This window comes from Acomys minous, assembly GCF_964271855.1.
Source record: "Acomys minous genome assembly, chromosome: 20".
NCBI classification, from domain to species: domain Eukaryota; kingdom Metazoa; phylum Chordata; class Mammalia; order Rodentia; family Muridae; genus Acomys; species Acomys minous.
The window spans coordinates 12,097,742-12,118,087 of record NC_140502.1 but is presented as its reverse complement, the minus strand read 5'-3'; the positions used below and the strand labels follow the sequence as shown (position 1 = coordinate 12,118,087).

Sequence of the window (20,346 nt, the reverse complement as noted above, 5' to 3'; positions counted from 1 at the left end):
AGGGGAGGACATCCTATTGGGACTTTAGATGAGAGAAGCATGGGAGAATAGCAAAGTAGAAGGATCCAGAGGGTCCTAGAAACCTACAAGTAGAACATTATGATAGGCAGATTTGGGCCCAGGGGTCCCGCTCAAACTAAGGCACCAGCCAAGGACAATACAGGTGATAAACTTTAAACCCCTACCCAGATCTAGACAATGGGCAGAACATTCTCCTCAGTTGAGTGGAGAGTGGGATATGACTTTCTCACGTACTCTGGTGCCTCATATTTAGCCATGTCCCCTGGAGGGGGAGACCTGGTGGCACTCAGAAGAAGGACAGCAGGTTACCAAGAAGAGACTTGATACCCTATGATCATATACAGGGGGAGGTAATCCCCCTCAGGAACAGTCATAGGGGAGGGGAGTAAGGGGAAAATGGGAGGGAGGGAAGAATGGGAAGATACAAGGGATGGGATAACCATTGAGATGTAACAAGAATAAATAAATAAATAAATAAATAGAGTTAAGACTTCCGACAGCTGCTGGACAATGTGCTGAGACTTAATATATTTCCACGAAAGGTCGGTACCCATGGGGGGTCTCCCCTTAGAAGGAGAATGTGAGGAGGGGACGTGAGGGTGTTACTGAGAGGAGAGGAGGGAGGGGCGGGGCTTCGATCAGGTTGTAAAGTGAATTTAAAACAGAATGCATGAAGATTTCTAAGACAACAGCAGACCAAAAATAAGCAAGAAAGACACACCCAGTGAATAAAGAAAAGGACATTTCTTAAATCCCTGGAAGCATGCAGGGTGACATCTCCCTTCACCAAAGCAGATTGAGTCTAGTCAGTCGTCAGCAGCACAGAGGCTGTAAAACTCTGAAGCCAGCTGATCCTAAGGTCTACTAATTATGAGCTGCAACTTGAAAAGAAAAACACCAGCAGGCAGGAAAGGCTCACCCAGCAAGTTAAAAACACAAGAAAGAAGTGCTGCAGGGCAGAGGAAACTCGATTAATAATGGGTGTCGGAGAGCTGGAGAGATGGCTCAGAGGTTAAGAACACTGTCTGTTCTTCCGAAGGTCCTGAGTTCAATCCCCAGCAAACCACATGGTGGCTCACAACCATCTGTAATGAAATCTGGTGCCCTCTGCCTGTGTGCAGGTGTACATTTGGGCAGAATATTGTATAAATACATAATAAATGAATCAATCTTTTAAAATAATAATAATAATAATAATAATAATAATTGTCCTGGAGTGATAGAAAAATTCCTCCCTGCCACATATATGACAAAGTAACCTCTCCTAATCCACCTTTCTCACCTGTGAAGTTGTGATAACAGGATTTCCCTCACCTGGAGGACTGCAGAGAACAGTACTATTTATTCGGGTAGCACCATGTTTAAAACTCCAAAGATCAGCCACGGTGATCTTTAAAGGAGATCAGAAGGCTGAGGAGATAACTCTGGGTAAAATACTTGCTGCATAAGTATGAAGTCTTGAGTCCCATCCCAAGACAGATATGACAGTGAATGCTCATAACCTCAGCGCTGGAAGGAAGGGTAGAGACAAGAGGATCATTGACCAGATAGTCTAGCAGAAATGGTGAGGTCCAAGTTCAGTGAAAGACCCTTGGCTGAAAAGTAAGGAAAATCATACTGGAAGACACCTGAAAATGACATCTGGCCTCCACCTGCACCTATGTACCACACACACACACACACACACACACACACACACACACACACACACACTGAGAGAGAGACAGCCTATTGGCCATGGTAGTCCTAGCTGTGGTGTCCTAGCACTTGGGAGACAGAGGCAGGAATATCAGGAATCCAAGGCCATCTTCAACTACATAATGAGTTCAAGGCCAGCCTGTGTCTCAAAATATAAAACGTGGAATGGGACGAGATGGAATGGATGGGGAGGTGCTTGGATGGGAAAGGATGGGGAGGAAAAGAGGAGAGTACAATGACATGGACAATATTATTTTTCTTTTTTTTAAAATTAATTTATTCAGATTACATTTCAATTGTTATCCCATCACTCGTATCTTCCCATTCCTCCCTCCCTCCTGCTTTCAAACTATTCCCCCTCCCCTAGGTCTATGACCGAGGGGGACCTCCCTCCTCCCTGACTATATGGTCATAGGCAATCAAGTTGAAAGGGAAAATTTTTAATTAGCATTAAAGCAACCAGAACAGCAGAGCTCTCTAACTCATAAGTGCAGGTCGACAGGTATGCTAGCCCAAGGTCCCAGATGATAAGTCACAAAGAATGTGGAGATAGGAGACAAAGGCCTACTGAGTGTTCCAGGCACCGGCTGGCCATAAAAGATAGGGAGGATACACAAGGACAAATTCCTGAGAGAAGCAGGTACCAGACATGATCAAGTGAGTAATGAGCCAAGACCCCTCATCCAATTTTATGGTGTTTGCTTAATCCTCTTTGAGGCCCGCACACAATGTTCCAGGTTTGAGTTTAACCAGATGTGTTGTCAGCTCAGATAAAACATCTACCCTCGGGTTTCAAGAAAAACAGGAACCAAGGACTGTTCCCATATGATTAAGTCTGAGCTTACCCCAGATCTGCCTACGCAATTTGCTGATGTTCAAATGTTTGAAACAACCAATTGTGTGTGGCCGCGCCAAAACTTCCCGCTCCCCCCGACCCTTGCCCATATAAACCCCAAACCCCTGGACTTCTGGGTCGACCCCTCTGTCTCCTGCGTGAGATACGTGTCGACCCGGAGCTCCGCCAATAAACTGCCTCATGTGTTTACAGCAAGACGGTCGTTTGTGTGTCTTTGGGTGCGCGCCATCCCGAGGCTTGAGTGAGGGTCCTCCTTCGGGGGTCTTTCAAAGTCTCATCTTGGTAACTTGCTTATCCTTTCTCTGAGTGCTACCAGGCCTCCCCACCAAGGGGGAGTGGTCAAATATGGGGCACCAGAGTTCATGTCAGAGTCAGTCCCCAGCCTCCACAATAACTGTGGAGAATGGACACGGACAATGTTAAGGAAATAGTGTGCCCCAAAACACAATCTGCAGAATAAAAAGTTTGGGTTACTATTGCTCTGATGAAGCCTCATAACGAAAGCACCTCGCAGAGGAAAGGGTTTATTTCACTTAGGCTTCTGTATTGTAGCCCATCACTAAAGGAAGTCAGGACAGGAACTCAAGCCAGGTGGGAACCTGGAGGTGGGAGCTGACACAGAGGCCATGGGAAGGTGTTGCTTATTGGCTTGCTCAGCCTGCTTTCTTATAGAACCCAGAACCACTGGCCCAGGGATGTCACCACCCACAGTGGCTTGGGCCCTCCCCCATCAATCGTTAATTTTAAAAACGCCTTCCAGGCTCGCCTACAAAGTGGACTTATGGGGGTATTTCTTTGAGTGAGGTTCTCTCCTCTCAGATGACTTTAGCTTGTGTCAAGGTGACATGAAACTACTCAGCAAGGCAGAGCACGCCCCAGAATTATCTTGTGTTTCTTCCGGGGCCACATGTACAGGGAGAAATGTACCATCGATGTAGGGAAGGATACGCCCTAAGACAGTGGCAGAGAGTCCGCTCAAAGACGAGGATCGCTGGTTGAAAGTAATAGTTACGGAATTTTTAATTTGTCTTTTTAAGTTGCAAGTGCGGACTGGCAGGATGGCTCAGTGGGTAAAGGTGCTTGCCACCAAGCCTGAAAATTTTGAGTTTGCTCTCTGGAATCCACACGGTAAAAAGGGAGAAGCTAGAAGTTGAGCCCCTGACCAAGACACACACACACACACACACACACACACACCTCAAACACATACACACATAAATAACCGTAATTTTAAAATCCAAGTTTCATTAAAAGAATTACTGTAAACAAACCACTCTTAAGGGACAGGCCCAGCAGTCGATGACCAACACAAAACAAACTCAGTGGCATCTTTGGAAATTCTTTGTTTCATAATGTTTTGTTAGGGTTTGTTTATTTATTTTTATCAGGTCCTTTGTGCGTGTATTATGGCTTCTGGCTTTGTGGTTTTATTGAATTCTTGTGTGTGTGTGTGTGTGTGTGTGTGTGTGTGTGTGTTTGTGTTTATGTGTGTGAGTGTGTGTGTGTGGTTGGTGTGTGTGTGTGTGTGTGTGTATGAGTGTTTGTGTTTATGTGTGTGAGTGTGTGTGTGTGGTTGGTGTGTGTGTGTGTCCATGCCCTTTGGCTCTTCTTCTTCTGTTTGTTTTGTCCTATTCTTATCTGTTTCTTTGTTACTTTATTTTATGATTATTCTTTAGATTCCTATTTGTTTTCTAAGAAGAGACAGAAAGGTATAGATTCGGATGAGAGGGAGCCTGGGAAGAGTTGGGAAAGGGAAATTGTGTGTAAAAAAATGTATTTTCAATAAAAGAAAAAGAGGCAAAAAGAGTTGCTGTAAAGACAAAAGGAACCAAGTATTAGAACTGTTTCTAGCATCCTTCTGAGCTCCACTTTACCCTATGTTAATAACGTGCAAGCCAAGAATACAACATCTTTTTATTTTATTTAATTTCATCCACACTCTATGGAATTTGCCTTGTAATCTGGGACTAGGTTCTTGGAGAGCTTTAATCGTGGGCCATCCCAGTCTGAGGATGTAGATGAGGAATGGATTTTAATCATTGTGGGGTGTTTTATTTTGTTTTGCTTTTTGTCAGATGAAATCTTTTACTGGAATCAAAGCTTATGATCTCCCTTAAATTCTCCATTGCCCAGAGAGAATCTTCCTTTATCTCAAAGCAGTATCTTCTGGGGTTAAGTTTCTGGTCCATTACTGAGCCAGAAAATACATTTAGCAAGTCCTGACCAGCATTCTTTTAATGAAGTAGAGCATTTTAAGATATGATCATGGCATAGATTAAGGATTAGAACTGTTTCCAGCATCCCTTTGAACTCCACTCCACCCTATGTTGTAATGTGAAAGCCAAGAATACAAGAACTTTTATTTTTTTCCTTAATGTTGGGTGTCACTATGTAGCTAAAGCTGGTCTGGATGTCACAATGTTGCTCAGACTGGCCTCCGAGTAACGGAGATCCCCTGACTCAGGTTGCCAAGGTCCAAGATTACATCCCTGCATCACCAGAACTTTAAGGTCCCTGGATGCTCATATCTAGATGTTAAAAGGCTGTGCCCTGACAAGCGATTCCTCTAAGCAAATACTTAGAGCCTCCTACAGGAAACTGCAACTAGAGCTGGAGGGTGCAATCAAATATTGAGGAATATACAACCCAAAACAAAGGGCTGAGATCCTTGACTTTTACCTTAATTGGTACTCTTTCCCCACATGTGAATGTAAGGTCATAATGTACCTGGGGTTCGGAACAAGAGGGAAAAGAAAAGTTCGTCACTGAGTGAGTGCACCCCAGGTGTCCCAGCGAGTAGGATAGAAGCTTGAACCCACGCTCAGCCATTTACTAGCTGTGAGAATGGCTCGACTTCTCCGTCCCCTCATCTGAAAATGGATGAGAACAATGGTGCCTGCTTCTAAAACGCCCAGTGAGGACTAACTGGGTCTTAGTATTCAAAACCTTTCACAGCAATATGCAATCATCACCTTCATTATCACCAGCGTCATCAACAGAGCGCTCCATCACTCTCGACGTCACTCCATCATCACGACCACCACTGTTATCTCTGTCGGCACCATGGAGACCTCAGGATCACCAGCAGTAACCACTGCCATTGTCAGCATGGTCGTCAGTATCATTTTTATCACCACCATCATTATCTCATCATCGTCACCAACCACATCATTATAATCCTTGTCTGTCATCACCACCGACATCATCGTATCATCACCATTAATCACCATCACCACCATGCTACCATAATCTGTATCTTCATCATCATCATCTTCTTCTTCTTCTTCTTCTTCTTCTTCTTCTTCTTCTTCTTCTTCTTCTTCTTCTTCTTCAGCACAATAATCCAACCATCACCACCACCGCCACCAGCATCAGCAGCAACAGCTGCCTCAGCAGACATCTTCATCGCCATGATCACCCACCTCCATCACCACCAAGGAATGGAATCTGAAACCCCAGTGATGTCCTTCTCCCACTGATCATTACCGCATATCTCAGTCAAACACAGCGCCACGTTTGTTCTTCCCTTCAGCCTGACCCCTCGCCCTCCGTGGAGAACCATCTCACCTTCCGCTTCTCTGTCTATCTGGAGCTGAGTTGTAGCAAGGCTAATCCCCTGATCCAGGAGCTCCTGGGGCTGACTAGAAATTCAGAAACCAAAGGTTTCAGTGTTTGGCTCTGGACAGAAAATGAGAGCCCTGAAGACTCTCCCCTCTGAGAATTGTGTTTATTATGTGTTCTGTGCCTCTATGTGAAGACAGAGGGAGGCAGAGAGCCTGGAGCCCCTGCTTGCCCCAGAGACTGTAAGTCTCACCATAATTCCCTCCTCCTGGTTTTCCCTTCTGACCTACTGGATTGCGTTTGTCTCTCTCTCTGCACACAGAAATCCGCACTCCCCTCACTGGCCTGTAATGCCTCTGAAGATTTCCCCTGCCCACCCGTCCGTCTCCGTGTCTTACCATCTCGTGACACACCTCTCTACATCCCAATGGCTCCTAGCTATGGCAGGGAAACTGAGAGGGGGTTACGGTTTTGGTATAGGAAGCCCATGGTACACATTTCTAGCCTCAGCTGGTGAGTGAATGAAGAAGATAAATTAGGAAGGTTTCCACAGACCCCAGTGGGAAATCAAAAGCAGCTCTTCATTCTATGAAAGACTTTACCTGTGGGCTGAAAGCACAGAGCTTAATAGGGGCAGGTTCTGTCAGGTCCATGTGGTTTTGGATACTGGTACCACCATTCTCTTGCCATGTGATACTAATAAAATCACTTCCGTTTGCCTTCCTATGAAATGAGATTCATGTAGAACAGATTTTATAGGGCTGGAGACCTTACTCAACTGGTTGGTTGTTTTTTTAATGTTTTATTCTACTTTTAATTTGGGGTGTAGTGCAGGTGCTCATAGAGGTTATAGAGGCATTGGATACCCTGAATTACAGGCTGCTGTGAGGGACCTGCTGCAGATGCTGGAACTCAAACTCAGATCTTCAGGAAGAACGGTGCACGTTCTTTGAGAATGAGCCATCACGTCTAGCCAATCTTTTGAAAGTGCATAGAGCAGTACCTGGGGCAAGTGGGAACACAGTACTCAACAATATTCACTAGGTTGTCAATATCATAATTTTAACAGGTTCTTTGAGACACAGTTCATATACCATGCAACTCACCCAATTTATATAAGGATGTGGATCCATCATCAATAGCTTACCACTCCCCAAAGACATCATCTGATTACTGAGTAGTTTCCCCGCCTCCTTTCCCCTCCCCCACAAACCTCTAGTAAGTAACTTATCTGTTTTCAGTCTCTGTGGACACACCATTTAGGACTATTTCATGTAAATTGGCTCACATACTACACCCCCTTTGCCCCTTAGCAAAATATTTTCATGGTTCATCAGTGTTGTATCCCATGCCAACCTTTCTTTTTTTATTATTTTAATATTGATCATAGCATCCCATCATGAGTGTGTGTGTGTGTGTGTGTGTGTGTGTGTGTGTGTGTGTGTGTGTGTGTACTTCATCTGTTCTTTAGTTGGTGGCAGGGATTGAACCCACACTATTGTGCATGCTAAGCCAAGCATACTAAGCAAACATTCCTAATGGTCAACTATGCCTCAGCACCTCAAATGGAGGTTTTAGATGGATGCTCTATCACTGAACTATAACTTCAACCCCTCACTGGTAAATTACAGGCACCCATTATTCCAATAAGTCATGCCCCAAGATTCTCACGGGTGGCTTCTGGGTAAATGCTCTTAATACTAACCAATACTCCCAACAACTAATTAGTGGGTTCTAGGCAAGTGCTCTGCCACTGATGTGTGGCCCCCAGACCCTCAGTGGAGGGGCAAGCCCTGCACCACTTGAGCTACACTCCTCAGCCCTTTCCCTGGTGGATTCTAGGCAGGCACTCTATCCAGTGAGTTATGACCACAGCCCTGGCAGACAGACTTCTGAGTAGTTCCCACGTGGTTGGGGTATTGTAACACTGACGTAGATAGCATGCACAGGTTTGTGTGTAGGCTCATGCCCTTGCCTGTCTTGGGTGGCTACTAAGGGTTGAAACTGGATTGTATGACACCTCTGTGCTTGGCATTGTAAGAAGCCATCGAGCTGCCCTTCTTATCCTGTATTTGCTTACTCTTCAAACAATAGATATAAGGCATATAGATCGCTGTCAATTCCTGGAGTACTGGTCTACCAATGATGTAAACAACCTCCAGGAAAGCGATTTACTGTTCACTAGCTATTGGCTCACTGGAAAGATGAGCTGAATGGAACTGAGCTTGCCTTGCTTCCTGACGTATCCCAGCTTCGACAGACCCATTGATTGATAAACACTTAATAAATGCCTGGTAGAGTCTCTTGCCAAACAGTTACTGGATTTTCGTTGCCTTTACCTTTTGGGTGTAGTTGTACACATCTTACTGACTAGCATTTTGGTTCTTCTGCGCTGTCCCAGAATCCTCACCCACTCACTATCCACTGTCTTTTCTCACTCTTCTAACATTGCCTTTCAGTGATAGGTAATCATTAGTTGTTTGAGGCAAAGTCTCACTATTCTGTACCAGACTGGCCTTGAACCAACTCATTGTGTAACCTAGGAACTCAGGATCCTCCTGCCTCGGTTTCCTGGGTACTGAGATTACGGCACTCACCACCATGCCTTGGATAGTGCCTATTAATTTTCATCATTCTTCTCTTATTGTGAAGCTTAAAACTCAGGCTGGAGAGATGGCTCACGGATGCCAAGAATTGTTATGTGGTGGTCACCAGAGATGTGGGTTTAAGCCAATAGAAAGTCTTCATTAGCCGGCCTTCGACTACACTGGGAGTTTTGGATCCCAGTGTAGCACTGAGCCTTTTTTCAGGGTGAGGTTTTAAGCACAAAAACCATATTCTGGGTGGACATACTTCAGATAACAAGAACAGTTAGCCAGAAGCAGAGCTACAGAAGCTGAAAAGCAAGGTTAGTACATGTTGAGACTTTCCCAGAACTATATGGACTTTGATGGATTAAACCTTTGTTTCCATTTTTGGCGGGTGGTGCTGTCTACGCATTGAGTTTCACAGCCTACATGGCATCTCCATCATGGAGTCAGTTGTGCTAAGGTCTGGGGCCCTGTTATAGGATGGCAACCTGAGTTCAATCTCAAAGATTCACATGGTGGAAAGAGAGAACAGACTCCTTCAGGTTGTATTCTGACCTCCACACTGCACCTTCTCTCTGTGTGTGTCTCTCTCTGTCTCTCTGTCTCTGTCTTTCTGTGTGTGTGTGTGTGTGTGTGTGTGTGTGTGTGTGTCTGTCTGTCTGTCTGTCTGTCTGTGGGTCTGTGTGTTTCTCTCTCTGTCTCTGTCTCTGTCTCTCTCACACACACACACACCACATACCATGCACACACAATAAATAAATAAATAGTTTAAAATAGGCTTTGAAAAAGTCAGAACTAATCACAGTCATATAAAGAAAGCCTTTGGCTTCAGAAAGATGGTAAATTATGTGGAAGGACACACTGAAATGTCTGATGGGGTTTCCTCATGTGCCCCTTAGCCCAGTTCAAGTATTCATGTCTGTGTACGGTGTGTGCTAATGTATTACACTCTATGTTTGAGTCGTGTGCTTGCTTGTGTGTGCATGTCATACTTCTATCTGGTAAAAAATAAGCACTCAAGGCCATGTGTGGTGGTGCATGCCTTTAATCCCAGCACTTGGGAGGCAGAGGCAGGCGGATCGCTGTGAGTTTGAGGCCAGCCTGGTCTACAAAGTGAGTCCAGGACAGCCAAGGCTACACAGAGAAACCCTGTCTCGAAAAACCAAAAAAAAAAAAAAAAAAAGCACTCAGAGGGCCTAATTGTAGGAAGCAAGAACATTAGCCATCAGCTACAGTGGGTATGAATGTCACAGGCAGGTTCATTTGACATTTGTTTTCCTTTCGTTTTTATAAACCTTATTCTTTAGCTTATTAAGAAACAAAATTTATTTTAGTTTACTATGAAACAAGGGGCTGAGCTGGCTCAGTGGGTAAGAGCCAATGCTCAGCAAGCGTAGGGATTTGATTTCGAATCCCCAGCACCCATGCAAAGAGTGAAGCATGGTTCTTAATGCCGGTAACCTCGGCATTTTGAGGACAAGGCGTGGCTGTGTGTTGGCACTGGGAGTTTGGAAATAAGTAGATTTCTTCTTGACCTTGTTGACCACCTGGAAAGTCTAACCAAAAAAAAGCAATGTTGCTACTCAATGAGAGGCCCCCGTCTCAAGACTATAGGGCAGACCAGAATAGAGGAAGCCACCTGACGTCTCACTCTGTCCTCTGCATGTGCACGCAAGGCATTCACGCCTTCACATTCATGTGCATACGTGCACATACATGCAATCATGCATACATTAAAATGACATGTTGATCCCAGTTTCTTGTTTCTTTTTTTTTTTTTTTGCATTTCTGAGAAATTTAATTGGCCATTTGGATAAAATTTACTTGCCAGGAAGGATGATCCCATCGTACTTCTGCTGGAAGAGGAGGCCAGCGCATGGCCTCCTCTTTGCTGACCCTGTGCTTGGCCCCAATGCAGCCTGTCCTGCGCTCCTTGTCTGTGACGCTGAAACCTGGCCTACCCAGCACCCCATAGAAGCCCAGGCCCAAGAAACTAGAAATGCCTGGGCAGTGGTGGTACATACCTTTTATGCCAGCACTTGGGAGGCAGGTATCTGTGAGTCTGAGGCCAGCCTGACCTAGAGAATGAGTTCTAGGACAGCCAGGGAAAGAAGAAACTGGAAATGAGCCCATAAGAAGAAAAAGGCAAAAGAAGAAGGAGGAGGATGAGGAGGAGGAGAAGGAGGAGAAGAAGAAGGAGAAGAAGAAGAAGAAGGAGAAGAAGAAGAAGAAGAAGAAGAAGAAGAAGAAGAAGAAGAAGAAAGAAGAAGAAGGAAGAAGAAGAAGGAAGAAGAAGAAGAAGAAGAAGAAGAAGAAGAAGAAGAAGGAAGAAGAAGAAGGAGAAGGAGAAGGAGAAGAAAAAGAAGAAGAAGAAGAAGAAGAAGAAGAAGAAGAAGAAGAAGAAGAAGAAGAAGAAGAAGAAGAAGAAGGAGAAGGCAGTTTGAAGGCATAGGATGGGGGGGTATTAGAACACCTGTGACATGAAAGTGGAAGGAGGGGGGTTAAAGAAGAGACAAGTGGGCACAGGGAGACAGAGAACAGAAGTACAAAGCAAGCGACCAACGTGGGCTTTGACCTTTTAAAATCTTACTTTACTCGGGGTCCTTTAATGCATTTACCTCCCTTCCAACGCACCTACCCTAGACAGAGAAAAGACAATGGAAGCAGCACTTTTTAGACTCAGTTCCTTGGGCTGATGCCACTCTTGGTCGTTAGGATCCCGGAAGACCTGTTAAACAACAAAACCAGAAGCCAAAGCTGCTGCAACCACACAGCAGCTGGAACCTCAAAGTGTTCTTTTCTGGAGTGTTTCTCTATAGGAGCATCTGAAAGTGGAGCCTTCAACAGCGAAGCGATGGGAAGCGATGCAAAAGTGATTGATCTTTGTTATTTGGACTATTTATACTCTCCCATAGTCCATACAGGATGCTTGTCAACCGGCAAAGACCATGCCCCGGCATGAGGCAGTTCCCCTTCTAGTGGGCAAGCATCTTACACCCTCACACAAGTCTGTTTCACAGCTCACACCTGGGATCAAAACAAAAACCATGTTTACATCCACTACAAACCAATCTAAGTATATATGATAATGCAATGAGGTAACCTGCTACTTTGTATTTGATACCCTATGAGCATATACAGGGGGAGGAGGTCCCCCTCAGTCGCAGACATAGGGGAGGGGAGTAGGGGGGAAGCAGGAGGGAGGGAGGAATGGGAGGATACAAGGGATGGGCTAACAATTGAGATGTAATATGAATAAATCTTTTATAGAAAGCAATGTAAAAAAGAAACAGGAAAGAAAAGAAAAGCCAGAAAGAATTTAAGAGGCAGATGTTGAGGCCTTGGAGCAATGTAGTGAAACACTCTTTTCTGGACGAGGCATGGCCATTGCACCCATGAACTCATTGCAACTGTGGTCACATGCAGAAGACCAGCTGACGTTCCATCAAGCAGCACTCACCAGACTCCATGGGTTACAAAAAAAGAATACTTCAAAGGAGAATGAAGGTGAGTATGATAAGGTATTATATATACACGCATGAAATTGTCAAAGAATAAACTTTAAATATTTGTAGAATGGTACTGTGACAAGTTATATACGTAAATGTAATGTCGTATTTGTCTCATGTGTTATTCCTTGTGTTCTTATACCCCTGTTTAATGAAAGATGAGAAAATAGAAAGCTACACGCACTACAGACAGCATTCTAAGACCTATGTGCTTGGCTGCCATCATGTCACTGTCTTTTCAATCATTTCATCCTCTCAAAGCTTTCATATCTTTTTGGTGAAAGAACCCAAAAACTGCACACACATACACACACACACAGAGAGAGAGAGAGAGAGAGAGAGAGAGAGAGAGAGAGAGAGAGAGAGAGAGAGAGAGAACTGGCCTACTATTTTTAGATATAACACTCAAACTAAAATTCCGAAATAAAGTCATTTTAAAATATCCACAGATGCTTGTTTGTATGAAGAATATAGGGGACTGGTGACATTGTCCCTTGAGTAAAGACACCAGCAGCCACGCCTGATGACACAGTATAATCTTCATGAGGTAGAAGGAGAAAAACCACTCCCGCAAGATGCTCTCTGAACTCCACACAAAGTAATTAATTAATTAGCTAATTAATGTTGGTTTGTTAATTAATTAGCTAATTATGAAGCAATATCTAATGCAAACATCTTTAAAAGAATAATGGGTCAAAAGAGATGGCTCAGTAGTTAAGAGAGAGTGCTGTTCTTGCAGAAGACCTGACTCAGTTCCCCGCACCAGCATCGCGTATCCCACAAACGCCTGCAAGATCTGACGCCCTCTTTCAGCCTCCTCAGCTACCTAAATGCATATGCACATACACTTACAGACACACATATATACATGTTTTTAAAAAAGAAATTCAAATCAAACCCTCAAAACTACCCAACACATGCTTTCCTCTCTAAACTGAGCACACACACACACAAAAAAAATATTCCCTGCTTCTGTGTCCTGTGTGTGATGAACAAAATAAACCCTGCTTGTAAGTGATTAGCACATCACCTTAAAAAACACCCCCTAGTTCTTCCTATTGAAAGAGATGAGTCCCAGGACCTGCTACGCCTCATTTTGCGAGCACTCCCAATGTACTCGCGAGCACCCCCAGTGCACCCGCGAGCACTCCCAGTGCACCCGCGAGCACTCCCAGTGCACCCGCGAGCACCCCCAGTGCACCCGCGAGCACTCCCAGTGTACCCGCGAGCACTCCCAGTGTACCCGCGGGCACTCCCGGTATACCCATAGAATGACAGAGGGATATATTCCTGCATCCCCGTCATTTGTTTCCTCACCCAAATTGATGGAGCCTCTAAAGCGATGAGCCAAAACAAAACAGCCTTTTCTCATTATAATCGGATTGTCTTAAGAATTTGCTGTAGCAGCGGAAAGTTGGTGAAAACAGAGAATACATACCAAAGTTTATTGACCGCTTTGATTTGATCCATTTCTACTGGCTTACCCCAGTAAACGTTTTTGGTTTTTGTTTTTTGTTTTTTGTTTTTGTTTTGTTTTGTTTTGTTTTTTCAACCGTGATGTGGACTTTAGATCTGGAGAAAGTGGGGCACAAGATCAAAAACTGAGGCTGTGACAGGCGTAAGAAGTATATCTATTTTTCTTTTACAAAAGTAAAAGTGGTATCTGGAGAGGTGGCTCAGCAGTTAATAGCAGGTTAAGTGTAGTGCCCTTCCAGAGGACCTAAGTTGAAGGAGAGATAAACCTGTTTTTTAGGATCCCAAGTGCGGGATTGGAACGGTCTTGTGAGAGAACAGGTGAGGTTAATCCACTAGAAGACCAACCACCTCATATGGGAGCTTAATTGTTGCCAGCTGAAAAGATCCCGTGAACAGACTCTGAGAGGAGATATATAAATGAGCCCAGAACTGGAGGCGGGGCTTTTTGGAGACTTGGGATAGTTTTGGCTGTTTATCGCTGCACTCTGAGACGCTCTTCGAGAGAACCGCTCGAGGGAAGGCTTTGGGACTCCGGCTCCTGCTGAGGTTCTGGGTTCTGGTTACTCCAGGTTCCAGCAGAAGAAATCCTGCTGATTATGCCAGGAGAATCATTCCTTGGAACAGATATCCTTACTGTTTTGTTATTGTGTCCATTAATCCTCATTTCCTATTGTTTGGTTATAAGTGATGTATGCTCGGTCACTAAGTTGTTAATAAAATATATTGGTTGAGAAAATTGAGCATACACCAAGTCCAGTTCTCAGCACCCACGTCTATCAGCTCACAGCAGTCTGCACCTCCAGTTCCAGGAGATATGCCTCTCCCTGGACTCTGAGATGGCTCAGCAGTTAAGGGCACTGACTGTTCTTGCAGAGGGACCCAGGTTGGAATCCCCGTCACCTACATGGTGCTCACAATCCTCTGGGCTTCCATGGACACTGCATGCACATGGTACACATGCATGCATTCGGGCACACATACACGCATGGATAAAATAAATACCTTTATTTTTCAATTTTCATACATTTTTACTTAAAATAGAATTACATTGCTTGCTCACAATCATCTGGGCTTTCTTGAACACTGCATGCACATGGTACATTCCAGCACGCACACACACACACACACACACACACACACACACACACACATGCATGTATAAAATAAATACCTTTATTTTTCAATTTTCGTGCATTTTTACTTAAAATAAAATTACATTGCTTACATCGCTTGCCCTCTTCCCTTTCCCCCCTCCTGCCCCTCTGAGTATCCTCCCTACAGACGTTGTGATACTCAGATGTTATGTAATACCCAGACACCAGTGTCCACTGATATTTTTCTGGATGCAGCATCAAGCTTCTCCCCTCTCCTCTCTCTCTCTCTCTCTCTCTCTCCACAGTGACAGAACTGAAGTTGCCATGGCAACCCTGAAAGGATTTATCATCTAATTCTTTATTTAAAAGTTCCAGCGGGGACTGGGAATGTGGCTCAGCTGGTAGAGTGCTTGCCTGGCATGCACTGGTAGGTAAACCATGCTCTGTTAAACGGCCCCATACCCATGAGTATCTGGGAAACACAAACTGAACTCCAAGAGGTGTTTGTCTTTTGTTTTTGTTTTAAGTTGGAGAGTGGTTGGGGGTGCATCTGGGAAAAGTTAGGGGAAAGAGTGGGGCATGGAATGTGATCATTATCAAAAGGTCAATTTTAAAAAATTTTTTTTCTTCAAAGAAATCCCTGCATAGTGGCATACCCATTTAATTCCAGCACTCAGGAGACAGAGGCAAGTGGATCTCTGTGAGTTCGAGTCCAGACTAGTCTATATAATGAGTTCCAAGTTAGCTGGGGCTACCTACTGAGATTCTCACTCAAAAACTAAATTAAGTAAAAGGATGCCCCAACAGATTTTGAATGGACCAGAACTGACAGAAAGTTCTGTGCCCCCTCACAAGTAAGTGGCTTAGCGCAACACAGTGCGCGTCCCCCGCAGCCGGGCCAGAGCATAGCGGGCTGCCATGTGAACCTCGCGGTTTCGAAGGCTATAGATGAGTGGATTGAGGACAGGTGTGACCACCAGGTAGAAAACGGCCACCAGTTTATGGTGTCTAGAGGGGAGGGCACGAGAGGCCTGGGGCCGCAGGTACATGGCACTCACCGTGCCATAGAAGAGCCCCACCACCGCCAAGTGTGAGCTGCAGGTAGACAGGGCCTTGCTGCGACTCCCAGCCGAAGGCAACTTGCGCACCGCAGCCAGAATCCAAGCGTAGGAGGCTAGGATAAGGACCAAGGGTACCAGGAGGATGGGCACGCCCAGGCCATAGATCAGCCGGAAGTTGGCTGCGGTATCCGCACACGCTGTCCTCAGCACCGCAGGCAGCTCGCAGAAGAAATGGTCCACCGCCGGCCTCCCGGGACAGAAGGGAAGCCGCAGTGCAGCCACCGCGTTAGGCACAGACAATACAAAGCCCAGTGTCCAGGATGCTCCAGCCAGCGCTGCGCAGCGAGGTGCGGTCACCAGGGTCGCATAATGCAGGGGTCTGCACACAGCCAGGCAGCGGTCCAGAGCCATCGCAGCCAAGAGGATGGCCTCGCAGCTGCCCAGGGAGATGCCCACGTACAGCTGCGCGCCACAGCGCGCCAGGGAGAGGCGTGCACGGCGTATAGCCATGTGTACCAGTGCCTGCGGCAGCGTGGTGCTCACATAGGCTGTGTCCAGCAGGGCCAGGTGGGTAAGCAGACGGTACATGGGCCGATGCAGTCGTCTGTCCAGGGTTATCAGTCCTACTAGGGCACCATTGCCCAACACCGTGGCTAGGTAAGCCAAGAGGAGTGAGGCCCACAGCAGGGGACGCAAGGAAGGTGGGGCCCACAGCCCCAGCAGCAGGAACTCTGAGGTTCTTGAATCATTGAGGGTCCCGGGATCCATCCTGGAGACAAAGACAATGGCAGGGTCTCTGCAGCCCCTCTGGGCTGGGGTGAAGGGGATGGAGGACTCAGCTCCTCCCTTCCTTAGTCTCTCTCCCCAGCACTCTCCGTCCTCACTCCTCCTTTGTCCTCCCCAACTCTGAGTTATGCCTTGCTTACCCCCCCCCACTCCTTTCTGTTTACAATCACTTGCTTACTGTTTCTATCTCTGCCACTCACAGACTATATTATACTGAAGGCAGTTTTTTTCCTCAGACATTTTCTTTTATTAAAAATATGTTGAAAATGTTAGCCACATTCTAATACTACATAAACTGAAAAAATGTCTTGTTTTATTTTTTTTATTTTGTTAATTTATTCATATTACATCTCAATGGTTATCCCCTCCCTTGTATCCTCCCATTCCTCCCTCCCTCTCTTTTTCCCCTTACTCCCCTCCCCTATGACTGTGACTGAGGGGGATATCCTCCCCCTGTATATGCTCATAGGGTATCAAGTCTCTTCTTGGTAGCCTGCTATCCTTCCTCTGAGTGCCACCAGGTCTCCCCATTCAGGGGACGTGGTCAAATATGAGGCACCAGAGTATGTGTGAAAGTCATACCCCACTCTCCACTCAACTGTGGAGAATGTCCTGTCCATTGGCTAGATCTGGGTAGGGGTTTGAAGTTTACCGCCTGTATTGTCCTCAGCTGGTGAAGGCAGTTTTTTTAATCTGAGGGTTTTTTTTTCCTCTTAAAATAAGGGTTTTGGGCAAAAGCTTAAGGACCTGAATATAATTCTTGAAACAAACAAGATGGAAGATAAGAACCAACCCCTACCTCCACATTACACACACACACACACACACACACACTGAAGATGATGATGCTTTCTCTCTCTCTCTCTCTCTCTCTCTCTCTCTCTCTCTCTCTCTCTCTCTCTCTTTGTCTGTCTCTCTCTGTCTCTCTCTCTCCGAAGATGATGATGATGACAATGACAAGTTAATTGATTAAAATAAATGTTTCCATATCATTTTGCAAAAGAATCTTTCTCTGCTCCTTTTCTCCTTCCTCTTCTGTCTCTCCTCTCCCCCTTCCCTCCTCTTCCTCTCTTCTTTCACGCCCCTCCCCTCTCCTCTGCCTACCTCTCTCTTCCTTCTCGCTCTCCCTCCTCCCTCTCTCTCTCCCTCCTCCCTCACTCCACCCTTCATCCTCCCCTCTCTCCTTCCAATCCCTGCCCTCCATTTCTCCTTCTTTATCCTTCTCTCTTCTCTCCTCTCGCTTCATCTTCTTCATCATCCCCCTTCCTCCCCTCTCCCCACTGTCTCCCTTTCTACTTCCCCGCCCATTCTCTTCCATTTCCTCTCAGTGCCCCCACCGTAAGCACTACATCAGCATTTGACACCAAGACCCACATCCAGCGTCATGCAGGCTGGCTCTGTCTAAGTCCTTGTAAGACCCCAGGGACCTCAACTCTGACCCTTATCTAACTCCGACCCAACCCTAACCCTAACCCTAACCCTAACCCTAACCCTAACCCTAACCCTAACCCTAACCCTAACCTAACCCTAACCCTAACCCTAACCCCTAACCCTAACGCTAACCCTAACCCTAACCCTAACCCTAACCCTAACCCTAACCCTAACCCTAACCCTAACCCTAACCCTAACTCCTCACCATTTGCCATCCAGTCCTTTAGCTCAAAATATATTGAACTTGGGGCTGGAGTGATGATGGCTCAGGGGTCAAGAGCACTGGCTGCTCTTCTAGAGGACCTGGGTTCGATTCCCAGCACCCACGTGGCAGCTCACACCTGTCAGGAACTACGGGTTCTAGGGGATCTGAGTCCCTCACACAGACACATGCAGGCAAAACACCAATGAACAGAAGATAAAATAAATAAATAAATAAATTATATATCAAACTTACGTAGTAGGGAGTGCCACCTGGCAGGTGTGGGGTGGTTGGTTGCGTTTGAGGCTGTAAGACTCAGCCAGCTCTGGAGACAAGCGACCCCCACACCTACACATAACCCCAGGGTGACCCACACACCCAGCCTTCTGCTACCACTTTCTGCTGCCCCTCTCCCTTTCTCCTTTGGCCTGCTTCTGAAATCGCCACCCGCCACCTCTCCTTCCAAGGCTGCACTTGGCCTCCAAGATTAAATCCCCCAAGATTTCCAGTAACAAAAGGCCTTTCTCTGTTTTGAATTTAAAAAAAAAAAAAAAGACTATTTGCTACAAAGATTCCAATAACACAGGCAAGTCAGAGGCTCGCCCCCTCCCCCTCCCTCTCCCCTCCCCTCCTCCCAACGTTTCCTCCTGGCTTCTCACAGTGTTTACTTCTCTCCCTCACATCTTCATTCCTCTCTGCCTATACACTGCCCATGCCCAATTCCTATCGCTCATGTCCCTCCCTCCTTCCTTCCTTCCCTCCTTCTCCCTTTAATTTCCCTCCATTTTCTAACTTTCTCTGTCACTCTCTGCCTTTTTATTATCTCTCTATCCAGCTACCTTTTGTGCCCTCTGTTCTCTCTCTCTCTCTCTCTCTCTCTCTCTCTCTCTCTCTCTCTCTCTCTCTCTCACACACACACACACACACACACACGCACACACACACACACACAAATGGCTTTGTACAGCAGGTATTCTGAGTCACAGAACATCTCATTGACTCCCTGTGGGTCCCTCTCAAGAATCTGAAACCTCAACAGACTCACCTCAGAGAAAGTCCTCACCTCCTCCTTTACCACATAGCAGCAACTCCATGGCTACACGTCCCCATCATAGAGTGGGTGGGTCCTACCCACGACGGAGGGCACACAGTATGCGTGCGGCTCCTGAGATGAGAAACAGAGGGGAGACAGCAAATCATCCAGACTTTGTTCTGTGTGGGATGAGTTAAAGCCGTCTAGCCAGATCCGTAGAGAGCTCTGACACAGAGGGACTCGGGGAGCAATTACAAGACTCCCCACTTTGATCTCTCCCCGGGTCAGGACACTGGGACCACTCTCGGCTCCCACAAGGACCCATTATTGGCCATCAGTAATGATGCTTCAGTGGATTGCTCTTCGCCCCGGTTCCCCATGGGTCCCCATCTAGCTTTCCTAGATGTGAGGTGGAAGCCGCCCTGACATGAAAGCTAGGATAGTTTCTCTCTGTCCTATCATTGTCTCAATCTCTCCTTTGCCTCCTCTTTCTTCTTTTTACATTACTTTTGTTGTTGTTGTTTTTGTTGTTGTTGTTGTTGTTGTTGTTGTTTGTTGTTGTTGTTGTTGTTGACTTGTCTGATGAGAGGTAAAGGGGCCAGAGGACACTTTTTTTTTTTTAAGAGTCAAGTCTTTCCTTCCATGGTATGGAACCTGGGAATGGAACTCTGGTCAGCAGAGGCACCTGTGCTCCCGCCTCTTGTCTCCTGTGCCTTTGTAACTCTGTAAGCATCTCTCAACCCAACCCTCAGGAGGTCTCCTCCCTCTCCACAGCACTCGAATCGCTCTCCTCTCTTATCTCTGGGTCTTTGTCTTATCTCGCCTATTATTCCTCTGCTGCGGTCCTTTCTTTCAGATGTCTGCTGGCTGCCTGCCACCATATTCCCATCCCTTCCTCAGCTTCCTCTCTCTCCACCATGGACTTGCTCAGTCTTTGCATCTCCCTTGGTTTATTCTACCCTATTCAGCTTTCTTTCTGTCTTTCTTTCTTTCTCTCTTTCTTTCTTTCTTTCTTTCCTGTTTCTCT

At 46.0% G+C, this 20,346-nt stretch overlaps 1 protein-coding gene across 1 annotated transcript; it reads right to left on the bottom strand.

The window, feature by feature from the left end:
- Nucleotides 1-15,669: 15,669 nt before the first annotated feature.
- LOC311590932 (olfactory receptor 2A1/2A42-like) lies at nt 15,670-16,635 on the bottom strand (the record flags this gene model as incomplete). The annotated part of the gene is made up of 1 exon (XM_084770225.1): nt 15,670-16,635. One exon carries the CDS (start codon nt 16,633-16,635, stop codon nt 15,670-15,672), a length of 966 nt encoding a protein of 321 aa, XP_084626351.1.
- Nucleotides 16,636-20,346: the final 3,711 nt, after the last annotated feature.